We start from the raw sequence: 21,653 nt of genomic DNA on the forward strand, positions 1-21,653 counted from the left end.
AACCTGTGGGTCGGGAAACAGGTAGTTTCCTCCATGACTGAAATTTTGAGGGGTCCCTTGAATTACTGAATGTGCACATGAGTTGATGGGGAGGTGTGGCTATGCAATGAAAAATCCAAACAGATCAGATGGGTGGGGAGTGTAGCTGAGGGCATCTGGTAACTGCCTGAGACAAGGTAATGGCAGTCGTTGACAGGCCACCCTGGTTCTTTTAATAACACACCACCACATTCAGCACACAGATGTTTATTTACAGGTAAAGGTGCTTTATCAGCCTGGTGAGGTACATATTTCAAACTGGGGACAAGACACTTGGGTTCTGTCTACACTGCCATATAATGTAGTTTAATAATGCAGTGATGGTTTTATGGGTTATGGTACAGGCTTTGTTTATGGTTGCTGCTGACACAACCTCTGTTAAGAAGCCAAGTTAATAGCAAACAGCCTTGCTTCCATTCCAAATCTCTTCTTTTATTTGTAAAGACTGGCATTACAATCAAAAAAGGATTCAAAATGGAGTGATGTACACATCATTTGATGTTTCATGATGCAACTAATGAAATCCCTGAATGGATATTGCTTCACCTTTGATTTTAAAAATTGACCTAAGAAAATTTTTAATTCCACTAATGATCACAAATGCCAAAGTGAACTGAAATAGAAAATAAAGTACTGGCAAGTTCATAACATATACATAGTGGGTTGATGACATTGGTTCCAAATGTACAATAAAGCCCACAAAACTTTATTACTATGAATATTTCCCATGTTGATCAACTTGCTTCTGAAGGTTGCTTTTTGTTGTTTAAACTTGCATAATAAACATGCAATGAAATAATCCTTTTAAAAGTTTTTTCTGCAGTCTTTTTGTTTTCATACAAAGATTTCATAAAGTTGCAGTGCTGCACCAGAGCATTACCAAAATAAGTGTAGGAGATAAAGAGAAAGATACCTATGAATTAAGCGTAATGAGGAAAAAAAATACTTTTTTATCCTGAGACACACCATTATCTTATGAAATGGTGTGCACAGCCAAATCTCTCCCAATTCCCTCCAGAAGACAAAATAAATCTTAATTGGGAGGAAAAAGAGAACCAATAAAGAAAATATAAGATGTCGTCATGCACCTATCTTCTGCATAGCTCAACCTACATATAGTAAGGCACTATTTCCCCACAACGTAGTGTCCACAGCAATCCTTTGTAGCACTCTGAACTTCAGAGTTCCTTCCAGGATGATGAAATAAATTGAATGAATGTGGCTATCACATTACCCCATATATATTCTCTTAGTTAAGGGAATCAGGCAGTCTCAGAGTGAAAACAAAGCTGTCTCAAATCTTTTTGTGTGCATGTGTTCATGTTATGTATGGGGATTTGTTGTGTGGGTTTGTTTTTTTCTTCTTCTCTTCCCAGAGTTATGTTTTTACTGTTCTCAAACGAAACACAGAAGGAAAAAAGGACAGCTGAGTTGTGAAAAAAAGCTTTAGTGCTCCAAACAGCACACTGCTAACAGATCTGAGAAATCTGGTTATACATTCCCAAAGGAGTTGGGAGAGGTGTTGGTGGTTTCTCAAGAAATGGTCCTTGATTATAGTTAGTTAAGCTGGTCTTCATACTGCTTTCGAAAACAATCACCAGCAGGGAAAAATTCCCAACATCTCTCTTGATACATTTTCCATACATAGGATTCCTGTAATACACAGAAAACAACTGTAAATTAACAGATCTTCCGAAGTTTCTTGTCATTTAATCTGGAAATTTAAATCATTATTGCAAGTTGCAAGTATGTTTTCTTCACTTTGGCCACAAAAACCAAATGCACAGGTATACGATAGTTCAGCAGTGCTACATGTGAAAAGGATTTTAGGATTATTACAGTGGCCAAGACACATTTTGATTCCTCAAAAGTTAGATCTGTTTCTGGGTGTATTTGACCTGCTTATTCCAAAAATTGTACCAGTTTTCCCTAATCGGTTTTTGAAGATACAAAACATATGCCATCACCATCTGCTCGCCAATAGAAAATCATGATAACTATATCTAAGATACTAGAACTGATGCAGTTTATCTAATGCAATTTTCAAATAACTCCAGAAACAGGCCTAAAATCAAGTCATCAAGGAAAGTTGGTTTGGTTGGGCTGTGTTACTGATGACACAAAGAAGGCAAATGGGGTGCTAGCTTGCATTAATAGAAGCATAGTTTTCAAGTTGAGGGAATAGTCCCTGTATATTATGTCCTGGCCAGGCCTCATCAGGAGTACTCTGTTCAGTTCTGGTCACCTCATTTTAAAAAGGAATAGATAAGTTAGAGCATGGGGTCTCAAAGTGTGCTCTGTGGAGCCCTTGGGGCTTCGTGAGTGATTGTGAGGACCTCCCTGTTAGTTGGTACTATGCTGCTTCCCTCCTCTTCCTCTTCCTCCTCTCCCCCTCCCCTTTCCCCATCTCTGTGATGCAGGCTACGGGATGTGTGGCCCTGAGGCTGTCCCTTGGAGCAGATTGGTTGGCAGGAGCAGACTGCTGCACAAAAAACAAAAAAGCAAAGCGCTCTGAGTTCAGAAACTGCCAGTAGAGATCACAGAAGCAGAGCTGGGATGAGGAGCCGGCAAACCAAATGACTTCACCAGGCAGTGAATGTGTTTGAAAGGCAGAAGAGAGAGCAAAAGAGAGAGAGGAGTATTCGAAGAAAACTGAGCTGGACCTTCATTAGCCAGCAGAACAATAATAATGAAGATGCTCTGGGCGTTAAAAGAAGACATGGCGAGGAGGGAGAGTTCAAGAAATGTCAGCTAAACTGCTTGAATGTGATTTCCAGCTTCTTGGCAGGGTGGTGGACTGGATGGCCCATGAGGTCTCTTCCAACTCTATTATTCTATGATTATTTTAACTCTGGCAAACTGTTGCAAGAAGCAGGCGCATTGTTCACATTAACTTTGGGTGTACATGTAACATTGTAATATTTTTCAAATATCTTAACTAGTTGTTATATCATTTTGTAGATTTAAATAATGAATAATATTGTCTCCAGTTCTTTTGTACTATTGTTTCCTTTATTAATATATATACCTCATATATACCTTATCATTCATACTTCTGTATACGTATTGTGTGTAATATGTGTCACAGAACACAGACATATAGAAATAAACACTAAACATTTATTGGGGCTCCACAAGAAACTTTTGCTTCAAAAAGGACTCCATGGTTGAAAAAGTTTGGGAACTCCTGAGTTAGAGCAAGTATACAGAATTGCAATGAGGTTAAGAAGTATGGAGAGATTTGACATAATGAGGGGTTTATGGAGCTAGGCATGCTGAGATTGGTGAAGAGACGATTGAGGGATAACAAAATAGTACTCTTTAAATGCCACAATAGCTACCAGAAAATGAGGGTGGATGCTTGTATTCTGCTTTCTCTAACACATCTCCTTTGAGGGTGTCTGACTTCTACTGAGAGCCACACGATCCCTCAGAGTTATGTAGCTCCACAAAAGCCACATTGCTTTTTGTAGAGTTCTTGAATGACATGTACAGTGATAATCCTTTTTCGTAAGTATAAAATAATCAAAGCTAACAAATGGGCCAAGGATTTAAATCAGCTATACTCTTTTGATTTTTTTTCTGAGTTTTGCCCATTCTCTCTTGGGAAACAGTCCTTTTAATCTTCTCCTTCCGCATCATTTTTTACTCACCACTTCATTGAAGATGTTTTTTCTGCAGACATTATTAGGTATCTGTAGATGTATTCCCCTGAACTTCACTAATATCTGATAAATGAGGTTTTATTAGCTAGTTTTATTTATTTATTTATTTATTTATTTATTTATTTATTTATTTATTTGGGAAATTTCTATATCGGCTTTCTTCAACAGACTCAAGGCGGTTTAGAATAGCATTAAACATACAATATAGAATAGACCATTAAAATTAACCCCAAATAGGTTACATAATCTTCCCTGAAGAACATTAAAATTATCATAAAATGAGTAAAAGCATTCTAAAAATTTCCCAGTGAGATAAAATACAAGTATGAAGTGCAGATCCTCAGCTTCTGTCACAAATCAATTAAAAGCTATTCCAAACAGGAGAGTAATCATATTGATAGCCCTAGTCACCTCCATATTCCAGGGATCAACCAGAGCATCAATAGAGTCACGTACTCTGGTAGCTGGAAACTCCTCAAGAGACATCAGGAATCCATCCAGATCCATAAGTCTCCTGGGGTGGACCATCTTAATGTGTCCGCCACCATTGCGGAGGACAGGGATCCCGGTGAGTCTAAACTTGACCCAGGAGTAATCTGGCCATGAAACAGGAACTATTGACAGTTCGTCCACTATCAGATTATGTCTCCCTTCACTCTCCAAAACAAACACCAGATCCAAAATGTGTCCCGCCTTATGAGTGGGGCCAACTATCACTTTCGACAGCCCCATGGTTATCATGGAGACCATGAAGTCATGGCCTGCACCTACCAGAGTTGATTCGGCATGGATGTTGAAGTGTCCCAGAACCAGCAGTTTGGGAGAGGCCAAGGCCAAGGCCAAAATCAACTCCATCACCTTAGATAGGGAGGTAGTTGGGCAGTGAGGTGGACGGTACACCAAGATCCCTACTCTGTCCCGGTCACCCACTCTAAGGTAGACACCTTTAAATCCTCTGAGCAGGGCAAGGGGATCCTGGTCAGGAGGATGTTAATCCAATAGATCACTGCGACTGATGTTTTTTACTGGGATAATTGTTTTATTGCTTTGTTACTGTTATTTGTTTGTTTTATCGGGCCAGGCCCCATGTAAGCCGCCCCGAGTCCCTTCGGGGAGATGGGACAGGGTATAAAAATAAAGTTGTTGTTGTTGTTGTTGTTGTTGTTGTTGTTATTATTATTATTATTATTATTATTATTATTATTATTATTATTATTATTATCCCCCCAGCCTTGCCTGTTACTGGGCCACAAAGCCTGGGGGACAGAGCTGGGACCCCTCCGCTTTTCTGGGCTGGTCTCCGTGATGCCTGCCAGGTCAGTATGGCCATCCAGAATCAAGTCCTAGATGGTTAAGGCTTTACCATTGACTAACCTGACATTTACCAGCAGCAGGCATAGGCTAAGGTGTTGGCTACCAAGGTTATCCAGGGAAGTAGAGACAGGGTATCACCAGTAAATTTTGTCCCTGGAATTGTTCACAGAGAGCCCTAATGCATCATTTGCACTGCTGCTGGGAGAGTCACTGGAGAGATATAATGTCCCCAACCTAATGAGCCTGGGATCATCTCTAGAAGTTTGCTAGTGGTTGCCACAGAGGTTTTTGTATCCACTGGGGGGGGGGCACAAATTTTTGATCTCAGGTGCCAGATCAAGTCTGTTCCCTCTGTGGCCAGCACACCAGGACCGTGGATTGCCTCAGATGGCATGGAGGAGCCTTAAAGCCGCTCCACCATCAGTGCTATCTTTTCTTGTTTAAATTCAAATCATCTTAACTATACTTGATTGGGTGCACCATTTTTGTTTTATTCAATTTCTGCTCAATTTCCAGTTTCCCCCTCACATTTGTAAGCCTGAGAGCAATAAAATAGTTCCACCACAACTGATTTCATTTTTTTACAGTACTGAATTTTCAAAAAGAAACAAACAAAAAATAAAAGCTATCATAACATAGGAAAGACAAATGTTGAAGCTGTAAAAAAAACCTGAATTGAATGGAGAACACGACTTGAAAATATAAAAGGGGTGGGAAACTCAAAATGACTATTAAGGAAAAAGGAAATGACTCTTTTAAACAAAACATGGGAAGCTTAGCATAATCTTAAATACTTTTATATTCTTTTAAAGGCCTCTTTAAGGAAGAAACATTTTCAAGTTTTTCTGCTGCATTGGAAATAACTGTGACTGCTCCATCTCCAAACCCATCTACAACCCAGCCACTGAAATACCGTAAATGTTTTGTGCTCCAGAATTGCAGCCTTCAGGACCATGTGTTTAGTAACAGGACCTACTGAGCTGCCTTGTTTGTTTGGCACAGGAACCACTACTCTTCCCCAAAGTACAAGAACTGGAGGACCTATGGTTGAGAACCATAGATTTCAAGTAATAAGTATGCTACGGCTTCATATCAAAGTGTTTAAAAAATGAAACATTCTCTTTTTGACCTACCTGTCCAGTATGTTCTGTTTCATCTTTATTGATGAGATACATTAGGAAAAATCTAAGATAAAGAGAGAAAACATTGTTCATGATACAGACAATTAAAAACTAATATTTTATTGAAAATATGTAACATGGATGAAAAATACAATAATTTGATTTGTAGAAATTTTTTAAAGTCCCATAGGTTTAATTATTTATATATGAATTTGGATAATGGAATACACATCAAAATATTATGTTGTTTGACTTCCTTATGATATCATATGCTGTAGACATTGAAGTACTTACAAATAATTAGCCAAGTTGTGCTCCTGTAATGTGTGTGTTTCAAAACCATGGGGCACTGTGTCAAAGTAATCATTACCTATTCCACAGATAAAACATTTCGTCTAAAAATAAAGAAAACATATTTAATATTTAAATAGTAACAGAACAGCAAGAAATTTTAAATGACAGACAACAAGTTTGAAATTCAGTAAGGAAATGTTCTGCTGAAAACGATAAATCATCTTAACTGCTTCATTCTTTGTGCAAAAATTACTCTATTGAACAGGGAAAAAGATAAGAAAATGAAAAATGCAGATTTTTTTCTCATAAATGTTCTAGTTTTACTCAACAAAGAATGCCTCCAAACTGAGACATTTTGTCAACAGCCACATCTTTCCAAAGCCTTTTCAGTGAAAAATGCTTGTAAAAATATTTTGTTCAAAAAACTCTGTATTTTATGCAAAAAAACCAACAACATTTCTTATGCAAAAATGTTTGGTCTGTCACAATGAAGTTTTTCACACAAGCATCATGAACTGTGTAAAGCTTGAAAAGGGGGGGAAATATTCTCATAATCTCTCCCAGGTGAGATTCAGATAAAATCTGAAATTATTCGTGCTTGAATGCAAAAATGAAACAAAGCAGTAAATATCACTTCTAAGTGAAGATACTATTTCCTCCTAAGCTGTAGAGAAGTCATATTGCATATATCAAATATAGAGAGAACTATAGAAAGAAAATTGACTCCCCATCATATATGATTACCACAGAATTTAGGAAGCAAGACTTGAAAGACTTTGGAGAACCAGTACCACTCAGTACAGACTTGCATGACACCACAAGATACCATAATACCAATCATAATATCAATAATATCAACCAACCAATCACTCTTTATATACTGGGGCTCAGGGAGGCTTACAGATTAAACAAAATTGCATGTAGCTAAAACCAGAGTTAAAATGGTATTAAACTGTCCATAAAATTAAAATCATGTAAAATGTTAAAAGAGCAATAATTATGCAGCACACTAAAAGAGAAAGTCCTTACATGTAAAACTATAACTTCACCAATACCTTCTTGGATAAGAACCTCTGTACAGAAGAAAAGAACTAGCTCAGCCTTCCTCAAAAATGAAGCCTAGGAGCAGTCATAAAGAAGGTCCTCTCCGATATTCCCACTAAATGTGCTTGTGAAAGTGGTGGGATCAAGAGAGGTGCCTCCCCTGAAGAGCACAAACAAGTTCATATTGGAAAATATACCCCTTCAAATAGTCTTGATTTAAGTAATCTAGGGATGTATAAGGCATACGCCATACTTTAAATTGGGCTTGGAAACAGCCTGGCAATCCAGTGGAGATTTTGGAACAAATGAATCATGTGCTCCCTGTAACCATCCCAACTGGGAGTTTTTTGGATCTGCTGAAATTTCTAAATAATTTTCAGAGACAGCTCTATAGTAATACAAATATCCCTAGCTGAGGATAAAGTTAATGAATTAAATTTTAATTGTACAAATGCACAATATATTACAGAATACAAAGAAAATGATAAGATGTATTACCTCCATGTCTTCTTTAACTTGCTCCTGCTGATCTCTCAATTCTCCAAATGCATCAATAATTAATCCTAGTAATAAATATGAGTTGATATTTTAAACATTTGAGCACTCAATTATTACAAAGTTTACCAGTTTTAGTTCATTAAGATGCATCATTGAAATCCAAAATTCTGTTTAATGTATTTTGCGACATACAGAAATCATAGATGATTTTGTGGCTCAAAATCTCAAAATGTTTACCAGACTTTTGAGAGCCATATCTCTTCTGAAATGGGGTATTTCTAGAGAGGGAGGGGGAGAGAATAAATTTCTAACACCATAGGAGTGAATTGTTTTCCTTTTTAAAAAGGTTTTCTCCCTCCTTTAAGAGGTGGCAGAACTACAATAAGCAGCACCCTAGTGGAAACCTTCATTACTAGTAGAATGGAGCAACAGCTATGAACACAGAGTTAAAATTAGACCTACTACTGCTTTTTAAAAAAGCACTCAATTCAGTGCTCATGATAGCATACTGGGTCATTCTACTGGTGATAGTGAACACTGGGCCAGATTCAATACCAAGTGGTGAAGTAATAGCAAAACTTTTTTTTAAAAGAAGAAATCCTGCAAAACATTTATTCACATCATCTACCAAAGTAATCTACCTGCCTGATACACTTAAGTATATCCATGCCAATTTTCCTGTTCTTCTGAGTGCTGCTCCTCCCTATCTAGTGAAGATTTCTAGGCCAAATTCTTCAGTCCAGTAGATATATCATCCATGCTTTTTGTTTTTTTGTTTCTTTGAAATTATTTTATTAATTATTTGACTCAAACAATCTAATATACAATCAGAAAATACAAATTCAAAAATAATGAAACTGAAGTCGAAGGTGGCCCCATTCCCTCAATAAAAGATAGTAACTTATAGTTTTGCCAAGGACACCAAGCTGGGTAACAAGAGTTAAATATTTGCAAAAGGGACCAACGACAATCACAAGGAACGCTTCCCATGTTAAATCTGTGTACATTTGACCAAGGGTTATATTCTATATTTTACATTTCATATCGCAGAAGGTAACTGAGATGTTTACTAGAGTTTACTGTAATTTACTGAAAACCCTGGCACAAAAGGTGTTTGACCTTTTAGCCTGGGCCTAGCCTGAGCCTCCCCTGAGGCAAGACTTAGTTGTTTCCTACACCAGTCAATTACTCACAAACAAAAGGGACTCCCTTTTGTTTAGAGTTGATCTGAGAAACATTTACATATCTAGTCTAAAGGTTAGCAAAGGAAAAAAGCCAATTTTAAACAATATGCTTTAAAATCTTTCCCTTACTTCTCAAATTTGAAATGTATCCCTCTGTCTCTCTGTATCACCTTTGACACACATTTTTCTGTTCACTTGATCGCTTTAGACTGGATTCTACTCCCCATTTTGCTTCCTTTTCCCTTGCCATTCACCCCCCCTCTGTTTCTAACTACCTAACCCATAATCCCTTCCCCTGTGCCAGATTACCCATCCCATCTCATGTGTGTCTTCCTTTGTCTCTGGGTGTGTTGTCTCAGAATGGTGCCTGGATGGTGCCTGCTGACACCAGAGACCCCACACCACTATCCTTTTCTATAATTTCACATTTTCCTTCCCTATAAGATGACCTAGGGAGATAGGAGCCCCTTGGAAGCCTTATGGACCCCAAAAGCCCCTCAATGACAGCCTGACTTCCATGAGCACGGGTCCCCAGACTGTTCCTTGAGCCCACTCTACATGTGTTTCCAAAACCTCCATCCTAGAGGACCTTCGCTCATATGGGTCCCCCTATCCAGGATGGACTCCTCATGTGTGCATACACTATCAAATAATGTATATGATTTATATCTATGTCTGTATAAAGCAGGGTGACCCCGTTGTGAACTCTGACCAGCAATTCTAATGTCTGGGTACTTCAGGTTGCCGCTTTTTTATCAAGAGACTTCCATGCATCCAACACAGGGAACAATAGGCGTTAGCCTTTCTCCTCAAGCCTCAGAGGATCAAGGATCAGGCCACTTGAGATGTTGGAGAAGCCCTTGGACATGTTAAACATTCTTCATAAAGGACATTTCCTCTCTGCTGCCTTCCCCACAATGACATTTCCCCTCCCAGGAACTAGGATTGATGATCCCATCAAGATATCTAATTGCTGCTAGTTGACAATGGAACTGATGCTATGTCTGTGTCAGACCCACTCAAGGGAAAATGTTATTTCAAACCTTCATTTAAATTACCAGATCAGGCTTGAGGGCTCTTCAGCTATTACCCAGATTGCCCATAATTAGACTATTATGTTCTGTTGGCAGAGACTGTACATACAAGAGGACAATAAGAGTTTTAACAGAGTTATAAGAGTTATTGTGCCCACACAGCAGGGATACTTAATCCCATCATCAGCCATCGCTTCACTCATTGTTCAGAGATCTGCCAGCCCCTCTTTCATCATTGGACAGAGGGAAATTTGCATCAAAGGCTCTCTCATTGGCCGGGGTGCGCCAAACTCCCACCTCTCTAGGGAGCCCCTGCCAATCACGGCAAGGCTGGGTCCAGCTGAGGGCGGTGGGAATTTTGAACCTAAAAACTGTATAAAAGTGAATGTTTTGCTATGTTATGTATCTCAGCTTATTGTGGTGAAATAGCGCAGGCATCACTTTCAGCTGAAATTAAAGAAAATACCTCGATTGCCTTTGCTTCAACCTGGTGAAAATTCTTTTGGGGAAAAGGGAAACTTTTATTGGCTTCAATAGCTAGCCAGGCGCATGCGGACCCTCAGGGCAAACCCTGGCAAAGGCAGCCATCTATTTTATTTATTTATTTACAGCATTTATATTCCGCCCTTCTCACCCCGAAGGGGACTCAGGGCGGATCACATTACACATATAGGCAAACATTCAATGTCTTTTCAACATAGGACAAAGACAAACAACATAGCTCCGAGCGGGCCTCGAACTCATGACCTCATGGTCAGAGTGATTGATTGCAGTTAATTGCAGCTGGTTTGCTCTCCCGTCTGCGGGCTTATTTTCTGCCTTCTGCTGTGTTGTGACTCAGCCTTTGCCTTTGTGTGACTCTGATGTGCCTTTGCGTGATTCTGATGAGGATTCTGGGTTGTATGCGCATAATGATGGGATTCAGCAGATTCAGGATGAATTTGAAGATGTCTCTGATGCTGTGGTAAATGAAGAGCAGGGAATTGTTCCCATGGGAAGAAATGAGGAGGTTATTTCTGATGACGGATTTCAGGTGCAAGAAGCAGAAAGGGAGGGTACCTCTTTGCCTCTGCCTGATAACACTAACGAGCTCAGTGGCCTTGACTCTCAAGTGTCTCTCAATCGGGCTTCGAGACTGGAATTTAGAGGGCTGCGTAGAAGTCTTCGAATAGCTAATAAACGGGAGGTCAAAGGGCAAAGGAATGTCTTTATGTCATGCTTTTAAAACAGTCTGCTGAAAGGGAGATCTCTGTCAATGTAACTTCATTGCTTGATCAAGAAGCAAGTCTGCTTTCCTGTGCCAAGTTTGCTTTCCTGGATTCTCATGTGGATATATTCTGGTTGCTGGGACTTGTGGCTTCTATGAAAAGGACCTTGTTTCATGCTCTATGTTTCTATGGACTTATTGCTTACAGACTTGTTTTGTACCTATCTTTTGGAACTGAACTTTTACCTTTTATGAACTACCTTTTGCTTATTTTCTAAATAAACTACAAAAGACTACGTTGTGTGTGTGGATTGGTGTCTTTAGCAAGGTGAAGCTAACCTGAGGTGCAACATGCTGATCCCTGCTTGCTGCAGGACCCCCAAACTCTTGCTTGGTAACAAAACGTGTCTACATCTGTATCCATGCTTTTTGTTTATCACAGGGCGTGCCTGCATAAGTGAAATGTTAAAGTTCACCTTTTAAACCTTATGTGCTACCCAGAGAACCAGAGGAGATAAACCCTTCTCTGTTCATTTTAAGCCTTCTTTTTCACCCTATAAGTCTTCACCACACGAATTTTAATGGCTAAAATATGGTATATGGGAGACTGCTCAGAGACTACATCGTTTTTGCCATTTTAATTCTAATCAAGCTGTTACAGTCAGTGCAATTTTCCAAAACCAGTATGATATAGTGGCTAGAGTGGTAGACTGGAACTTCAGGAGTCTAGATCTGAATTCCTATTTAGTCATGGAAACCCACTCCAGAAGCAACTCCGGTTGCTCCTGACACGGAAAAAAAAAAATGGAAACCCACTAGATAACCTTTGGCAAATCACAATGTCTCAAATAGAAAGACAAAGACAAATCTCTCCAGAATAAATGTAGCCTAGAAAGGGTTGCCATGTGTTGGAGTTGACTTGAATGCACATTACATTAAGAATTCATTAACAGAATTCATTAATTAACAACAGACCAAAGCTTAGAGATAGAGAAAAAAAGAAATAAATCACCTCAGAGCCATGACTATAAATAAAATGAAACAGGAAATTTGACCTAGCAAAAGGATAAAGAGACACTGGAGTTAATGGCTCTGATAGAAACTCAGGAGCCAGAAATTTGCCATCAAATGACAGTTGTGCAATATCTTGCACATCTTTGCATCATTGGACAATGGGTAAAAGTTACTAAGCACCACTTCAAGCTTTTGTGGGCTCTCACAAGAAAATAGGACTTAACAATGTACTCTCTGATCTTTCCTCCTTACAAATAACGAGACTCGTTTACTCCTGAGCTTGAACTTAGTTCTTCATCACAACTTTGTGAAGGTAGGAAGTGGCAATGCAGGGACTAACAACTTTGTCACACAGCCGCCGGAAGTGCTCTGCGTCGTCAAGGAGCATGGGGGGGGGGGGCGTGGGGAACCCGGTGCCCCACGCCCCACATTACCCGGCTCCAGCTGAGGGTGATCAGATGAGGTGAAAGCATGGAGCACACGGCTTCCCCCATGGAGTCTAACGGTAACACAGGAAGCCTCCCATGTTCCATCCTTCTTCACCTTCTTCACCCATGGAGCCAAGCTGGAGTCGTCTGATAGGAGCTCGCAGGATCTGTGTGTGACCTGGGGTAAACCAGCACATGCCACCGATTCTAGCTCCATGTGAAGAGGTCATTAGTATATAAGTAGAAGGAGGCATGGCTACTCGGACTGTATTCAAGAATAGTTGCTATACTTGACACTAAACATATGCCTACAGGAACTGCTAGCAATACATAGATGAAAATCAGATCTTTTCCTTTTGAGTTGACATATCTAATTAACAAAATATTCATTGATCAGGGGGATATTTTTCTGGTAGAATAGTTTGAGGGAAAGCATTTACTGCCCACTTCAATATCAGTGTCAGGATCACTTTCAATCAGTTCTGTAAACTTTCTGCATTTTCACCATAAATTTATAACATGATGTTAAGCTCCTCAGAGGCATTTTACTGGCCACCATTGGATAAAGAATTATTTTACTCTAAACTGAAGGAGCAGTTCTAGGAATGATAACAGGTCCATGCCAGTGTGCTTCTTGGGGATCATCTAGGAAGGAAGGGACGAGCAACTGAGTTGTTGCTCTGCTGATTATCTTTAAAAAGAAACGAGGGAAAAGATAAGTACAAGTCGGTACTCAAATTTGCAGCGTTTCAGTAAAGGAAACAAAATAAATCTATGGTGAACTCATCTTTCTACAGCCTATTATCCCACATTTTTGCACCGAATTGCCTATGGCAGTACTGAAGTACTATATAAGCCGTTTTGAATCCCCTTTGGGGGAGATAAAAGGGGTATAAATTAATAATAATAATAATAATAATAATAATAATAATAATAATAATAATAATAATAATTTAACTTTTCACCTGAATTCTCCACTATGTATTTAACCATATATTTTCTATTCCATTTCAAAAGCTATTTGACTGATCACATGATATTCTGTAAAAGTAACATGGCTCTCATAGTTCTTTATTTTTTTTTAGCGTTGCCCTCTAGAACCCTGATCTAGAAAATTTCTCTTGAACGTCCATTTGGTTTCTGAACCTATTATACAGGAGTAAATTGGTTCCATTAAGTGTTTAATATATGCCTTCAAAACTCTTTCTCCACAATTTATTAACAATTGAATTCATTCATTTCTGCTGAACTATGGAGCAAAAATTAATCCTTTCCCTATCAAAAGAAGACTTCCCCCTTATAAACAAAACACAAATATCACACATGAAAAATGTACATTAAAAATTTTTGATCAGTAGAACATGTTTTTCTTTAACTCCTGGGGAAAATAAGATATCAATTAAAATCAGGATGATTTTTATGATGAGAAATAAAAATGCAACACAAACAGGTAAAAATGAATGCTTAGTTGCTGTGAGTTTTTCCTGAACTACTCACAGCAACCCAGTAATTCCCGCCTTTGGCAATACAATTAATGCCTACCTTGTATGATAGCTAGTAGAATAACAATTACAAAGAAGAAAAATGTAATGTCAAAGATGATTCGATAGATTTCATATTCATCGCCTGCTGGGTCTTCAATTTCATCACCAATGCCACCACCAGCACGTACCCCCACATACATGTGAAACATATAGCACTGTAAGTACACAAACAGATATTGAGATGAAAAGAGTTCCTTAGTATTTGACAATCAGACATACTGTGAGATAACCATTCAAGGGAAAGGGCAAATTCCTCACACTCAAGATAAAGTTATAGATTATGTTCTGATTTGGACATGATACCAAACTAGTTTTATTAATTACAATGCTTTGTGCGCACATTTTAGAGTTGTGTGTTCCCCCCAGGCAGAATCTCCACTCTCCCACTTTTCCATGACCAAGATTTAAAAATTCAATTAGGAAAAGTTAACCATTATGAAAAGAAAGGCTAACAGTTCTAGTTGCTTTCCTTTAGCTAAAAATATATATCTCTTTAATTTTGGTAACTGTAGAGGAAGCAAAACTGTGTAAGTCTGCGCTGTTTTGACTTAAATCACTGAGTGTACATTAATCACACTGAGCACAATATGAGTCAGATTAAGAATAACATCATCTCTAAGATATATTGGGGAATAATATATGAAGGGAAATAAAGGTTTACCGTTAGCATGTCATCACATTTCATATCTGGCATATCTCCATCTTCACTTTTATTGTAGAATTTGCGGAAAAAATTGAATGCAACTACTGTGTATAGGTAAACTACCACTGCCAGTAAGCCCACTGTCAGCACAAGCTGAAAAAAGGACATGAGATAAAGGACATAAGACTATATAGGAATACGATTTGAAGGAAAAAATAAAATAATGTTTGATTTTCATTGATAGGTGCAGACTATTTTTTAATTTCATTCCCCACAGAAAAGGGAAGCATAAGTTCCAATATACTGAAAGATGCTGTAGGTGTGAAAGAATTGTTTGTGTACAATGAACTGTTCAAAGAAGAGTTTTTGAGCCAATGAAACCACGCAATCAAAAGATGGGGAGGAGACACTCATTCCCATTACTTCTGTACTATCTCAAATCTGCTGCAGAAGGCTGGAGAGCTCTGAAGAACAATATGTAGAGTGACATGAGGTGACAGAGAAACCTGAAATCAGCAAAGATAAAACTGGATACATCTGAGTCTTCTAAAGTAAAGAGTAGTTTCTCTCCTTAGTACCAGAAAACAGGTAGCTCTGTCTTGCCTAGATGACTATTTGTATTTCAAAGATACCAAATATTGAAACTTTTAGGACCATACATTCTTTGAGATTAATATATTTTGTACATAGCTACTTCAGTAAGGGGCCCCTGGTGCCGAAGTGTGTTAAAGCGCTGAGCTGCTGAACTTGTGGACCAAAAGGTGCCAGGTTCAAATCCCGGGATCGGAATGAGCGCCAACTGTTAGCCCCAGCTCCTGCCAACCTAGCAGTTTGAAAACATGCAAATGTAAGTAGATCAATAGGTACCGCTCCGGTGGGGAGGTAACGGCATTCCATGCAGTCATCCCGGCCACATGACCTATGGACAATGCCGGTTCTTCGGCTTAGAAATGGAGATGAGCACCAACCCCCAGGGGAAAACCTTTACCTTACCTTTTTGCTTCAGTAAATTATATGCACAGAGAAGCCTGGTATTACATCAGTCTATCTGGCAGTCTATCAAGTTATATAAAATGAACCAACATAAAATTCTAATATAATGGAATATTAAACTTTAAATACAAATAGTACAATAACATTGATACTGAATTCAATTCATGGATTAGGGATCAACAAATTTCAATGCATGTGTCACATCCACCCACAGCCTTGTCTTTTCTCTTTTTAAAGGGAAGATAGGCTTCAGTTTCTGTGTACACATCCTACAATGGGAGTGGGGAATTGATACCAAATGGTCAAAAGCTACTTCTGGGAGTTTCTAGGCTTTTCAGTTTCCATTACAATCAGTCATGAGGAAAACTCTCCAGTAAGAGCTGAAAGCAGAAACTGGAAATAATTTGTGCTAGTTTTGTTTTTGGTTGCTCATCAATAGTTTTAGGATGGCAAAGATGTCCAATCCTACTTTAGATCTGCTTAAATGTATCAGTCAAAATCAGGGCACAAAGCTGAGTGATTGTAAGGATTACAGTCGAAAAACATCTTCAGAAGGCATAGCCAGAATTGATGGATTATTGTGTATACAATCAAAATATCTAGAGTCCCCTATATTGTGCATGTCTGTGTTACCACTTAGTTAGGGTAATTTCAGTTAAATATATCAGATCATTTGAATAGACATGAAAATAATACATACAATGTACATACATACAATAATACATACATACAGTTTTTAGATTTGCCCCTCCTTGTTCCATGATTTTTCATTAATGTCATGTATCTTTTTGTGCAGTTATTGATAGAAAATGTTATATTACCTGTTTCCCATTGTGAGTCACAGATGACAGAATTGTTCGCAGTGTTTTGAATCCCATTGCTATGTCAAGAAGGTGAGCAGCAAAGAAAAAGTTGTTGTAATGACCAAGGATTGACATGGTCATATACCAGGCCAGGTAAAGAAAAGACTTTTTAAGAAAGGAAGAATAAAAACAGTGTTAAGAAAATGACATGATCATTGTAAATTCAACAGCTTATACAATGAAACACAAAGGCTTTAAGGCTATCATAACAGTTCCCAAATTGAAACATTTTAAATCAGTTTTTACAATTTAGTTCGGTATTATTAGTCTATAGTCAGAAAGTGGGACTGGTCTACTATTATCTGCCTCTGCAATTGGAGTGAAATACACCAAGATCTTTGTCTGTCTCTTCTTATTACAAGAAGGTGGATCCACTTCGCCAGGCTCAGTGGGAGGAAGACCCAGGCTCCTGTACCCCTGCCTAATCAGAACCATTGTCCTCACCACACAAGATAGTTACTCCCCTTCCAAAATCAGTTCCTTTTCTTGATTGCTGTGCCTTTATCTAACTTTGTGCTCCTTTATCATGTCTGCGACACAGTCTTGGGACATGGAGGTAAAGTGCCTTTAACTTTGGAGAACCTTAATTAAAGCACCAGCAAGTCTTGAGCAAGTCTTGAGAGGAAAAGGGGAACAAACAAGTTCACAGAGGTGTTGTAGTTCCCGGAGTTTGGTTTTTTTTATTTTGTGTTTTGGAGTTCTTTCTGTTTTCAGTTTATATAGTTTTAGTTAGAAACTCCTCAGCAGTAGGTGTTGTTTGCAGAGTAACCGAGATAATTATGAGTAACAAGGAGTAGGAAGCAGCATACACAGCACAAGTAATGTGAGCAAACAGCCAGAATTTCTAAAATAATGTTGCTCACTGCTCAAGCTGGAGATAACTGAAACAGACTGGAGCAGAATGGGAGTAAAATAATATAAAAATATTAAAAGATAAAAGTATGGAAAATAATGATGATACCAGAGCTCAGCTGAATGCCTCTTAACTCTCCGAGGTCCGCCTCCCAACTATATATATTTTGTTTGCTTTAAACACCTAATTTGAATTGAAAACACAGTTTAACAGGGGACAACAAAAGCCCACAATTGCATTTTCAATCCCACTGGCTATTGGGATCCAGAAGTAAACACTACATCCACCAAGATCAGATGGTGGTCCCATCTGGACAGTTTTTTACTATTTCATGCTCCAGTTTCTGAGATATGTGATGCAATCAGCTTTAAAATTATGAATATCTGCTAAATTAAACAATGTAGAAATTTACATTCCCTCTTATAGAGATATTAATCTGCTCACCAAATACCTGTGAACAATCCACACTTATAATAAAATAATCAGATCTCTGTGAACATTTGGTGCTCACAAATCACCAACTAGTCCAGATCAAATTAGCAGAACTGTTGACTATTGCTGATGGAAACTCAAAAATGAACTATAAAAGCCATGTCACTATACACACCTAAACTCTGCAAAACACAAGCGCAAATTTAATTTACCTTGCCCTGAATTTTTAGCCATGAAAACAACATTGCAAAATCAGAACAAGATATATTTATTTTCTGCAGCACCCTGATAAGCAATAGTAATGTAAATAGCAATCCAAAAAAAATGTGTAGTTGAATAGCTGTCTGCATCTGCCTAGTCTTGATATGGCAAAATACAAATGTTTCAATTTCACTGTTTAAAATATTAGATATATCAAGAATATTCACAAATGTTCTCATTTGCAACAAAAGAAGCAATTCTGACACAAGGCACCTATCTGGCACTTCTGACTTTAAAAAGGACCCTGCACCAATCATAAGTCATGAGTCCCCTTCAGGGTGAAAAGAGAGGGATATAAATGTAGTAAATAAATAACTTTGTGTGGCTATTAATAACAAGTGTACAATTTGCCCCAAAATAATTATTGCAATGAAAAGAAAGGTAATTGAAAATTATATAAAAACCTTAGCATCTCACTGCCAAGGAGTCAAATTGTCTTTTTCTAACAATTTACATCCCTAAAATATTTACACGTGCTCTAAACCACTGCTTCTTACATTGTGGACTCCAACTCCAAATAGGGTCCTTTTAGCTCAATATTGGAGTTATGAAAAATCTGGCAAGTGGGAAAAGATTTCTGGGTGCCACCTAGATATTTACAACAATGCACAGTGTTTCATGGAATCATAGAATAGTAGAGTTGGAAGAGACCTCATGGGCCATCTAGTCCAACCCCCCGCTAAGAAGCAGGAAATCTCATTCAAAGCACCCCCGACATATGGCCATCCAGCCTCTGCTTAAAAGCCTCCCAAGAAGGAGCCTCCACCACAGTCCGGGGGAGAGAGTTCCACTGCTGAACAGCCCTCACAGTGAGGAAGTTCTTCCTGATGTTCAGGTGGAATCTCCTTTCCTGTAGTTTGAAGCCATTGTTCCGCATCCTAGTCTGCAGGGCAGCAGAAAACAAGCTTGCTCCCTCCTCCCTATGACTTCCCCTCACATATTTATACATGGCTATCATGTCTCCTCTCAGCCTTCTCTTTTGCAGGCTAAACATGCCCAGCTCTTTAAGCCGCTTCTCATAGGGCTTGTTCTCCAGACCCTTAATCATTTTAGTCACCCTAGAATCATAGAATAGTAGAGTTGGAAGAGACCTCATGGGCCATCCAGTCCAACCCCCCGCTAAGAAGCAGGAAATCGCATTCAAAGCACCCCCGACAGATGGGCATCCAGCCTCTGCTTAAAAGCCTCCAAAGAAGGAGCCTCCACCACAGCCCGGGGGAGAGAGTTCCACTGTCGAACAGCTCTCCCAGTGAGGAAGTTCTTCCTGATGAACTCCTCTGGACACTTTCCAACTTGTCAACATCTCCCATTCAGCTGCAGTGCCTAGGATTGGACACAGTATTCCAGGTGTGGCCTGACCAAGGCAGAATAGAGGGGTAGCATGGCTTCCCTGGATCTAGGTGCTATACCCCTATTTATGCAGGCCAGAATCCCGTTGGCTTTTTTAGCTGCCGCATCACATTGTTGGCTCATGTTTAACTTGTTGTCCACGAGGACTCCAAGGTCTTTTTCGCACATACTGCTGTCAAGCCAGGCGTCCCCCATTCTGTATCTTTGCATTCCATTTTTTCTGCCGAAGTGAATTAAAAATGGAATGCAAAGATACAGAATGGGGGACGCCTGGCTTGACAGCAGTATGTGCGAAAAAGACCTTGGAGTCCTCGTGGACAACAAGTTTACAGCAGACTCCGCAGAAAATGCTTCAGTTGCGCTTCATAAAAAGGAAAATCAGCCTGTTTAGCAAGACTTGCAAATGCTGATTTATTATCAGTAAGCGTTTTATTTTTATAATTATTTTAATCTTAGGCCATGTAAAAAATCTCGGGCAGAAAGAAGCTGTGAAAATATTACTCAGGCAGACAGGGGCTGCAAGTGGAAAAAAGTTTAAGAAGCCCTCCTCTAAACCATTTATTTATTTATTTATTACTACTTATATCCCGCACTTCTCACCCATAGGGGACTCAGAGCGGCTTACAATAAAACACAATATAAAAATATTACAGACAATTCAATCAATTAAAATTAAATACATTAAACATTGAAAAAATATACATATATATACACAATTGGTGCATTTCGAGTCTGATAACTGGTCTGTCATTGAATTCTAGGATGGTAATAATTGCTGCTGTTGTTATTGATCAAACGCCTGGTCCCACAACCAGGTCTTAACTTTCCGCAGGAAAGTTAGAAGGGAGGGAGCCTGCCTGACATCATTTGGGAAGGCGTGAACTTTAATGCTCAAAGTTATACTTAATAATAATAATAATAATAATAATAATAATAATAATAATAATAAAACTTTATTTATACCCCGCCACCATCTCCCCAACGGGGACTCGGGGCGGCTTACATGGGGCAATGCCCAAAACAATACAATGTAACAGCATATAACAGAACAGCACATCACAATACAATAAGCAATACAATAAATAATATCCATTACAAAATAAAACAAGGAGACAATGAAAACAATGGCAGACCACATGAACATTAAGTTAAAACTCGGGGTGATGGTTTACACTTAATTGTTTACACTTACATTATCTGTGAAAACAACTCCTAATTTCCACATCTGATACTTTACATCAATAGAATTCAACCTGGGAAAAAGAGTAATATCATGGTTAATATATAAATGAGTAATATGTTATTCCACTTGAGTAAGACGTAATTATTGGGGGAGAGTACTGCCACCTGATGAACTGTGCTCCTCTCCTATTGCTTCACTCACTCTGTTCTCCTCCTCTCCCCTTTCACTACCCTTCACACAGAGTGGTAAAAATATTGGAAGGAGCATTTCAATATTATCAGGCAGCAGTTTTTTAGCCAAGTATAATTAACATGAGTTTGGAGTTATAACCTGCATAGAGTTCTGCAACTGCTCCTATTCATGGTGAATTCTATAATAAGCTCTTAATTTTTGAGAAGATACACTTAGATTTGTACATTTTTCCTGTATGCTTATTCAATGAAGGCTGGAGGATTCATCACCCAAATTCAGAAGATTCTAATGTATTGTCATTTGAAACAGTCCAGAGAGGTAGGTAGGAAGATGGTTGCAGCTGTTCTCTAACAGCACTTCATTGCCATCTTTCTTCTCAGGATTAATGCAACAGCAGCAGAAGTTTACTTAAATGTCTCCTTCTGGACTAGTCAAAACTTGGGTAAACACTCTTGATATGAAAAGACCTTATACTGCTAAAGCAATTTTAGGATGTC

At 38.7% G+C, this 21,653-nt stretch overlaps 1 protein-coding gene across 14 annotated transcripts in view; it reads right to left on the reverse strand.

Moving 5' to 3' along the window:
• Nucleotides 1–230: 230 nt before the first annotated feature.
• Nucleotides 231–21,653, reverse strand: part of ryr2 (ryanodine receptor 2) — a 394,137-nt gene continuing 372,714 nt past the window's right edge. For all 14 annotated transcript variants that reach the window (XM_062975204.1, XM_062975188.1, XM_062975184.1 and 11 more), the window contains 8 exons: nucleotides 20,974–21,034; nucleotides 16,844–16,990; nucleotides 15,048–15,182; nucleotides 14,385–14,541; nucleotides 7,976–8,040; nucleotides 6,434–6,534; nucleotides 6,152–6,203; nucleotides 231–1,692 (listed from right to left, as the gene is read on the reverse strand). In XM_062975204.1, coding sequence (XP_062831274.1) covers nucleotides 1,597–1,692; nucleotides 6,152–6,203; nucleotides 6,434–6,534; nucleotides 7,976–8,040; nucleotides 14,385–14,541; nucleotides 15,048–15,182; nucleotides 16,844–16,990; nucleotides 20,974–21,034 — 814 coding nt within the window. In that variant the 3' untranslated portion in view covers nucleotides 231–1,596. The remainder of the gene's footprint in view (nucleotides 1,693–6,151; nucleotides 6,204–6,433; nucleotides 6,535–7,975; nucleotides 8,041–14,384; nucleotides 14,542–15,047; nucleotides 15,183–16,843; nucleotides 16,991–20,973; nucleotides 21,035–21,653) is intronic.

The sequence above is a fragment of the Anolis carolinensis genome, chromosome 1 (assembly GCF_035594765.1).
Source record: "Anolis carolinensis isolate JA03-04 chromosome 1, rAnoCar3.1.pri, whole genome shotgun sequence".
NCBI classification, from domain to species: domain Eukaryota; kingdom Metazoa; phylum Chordata; class Lepidosauria; order Squamata; family Dactyloidae; genus Anolis; species Anolis carolinensis.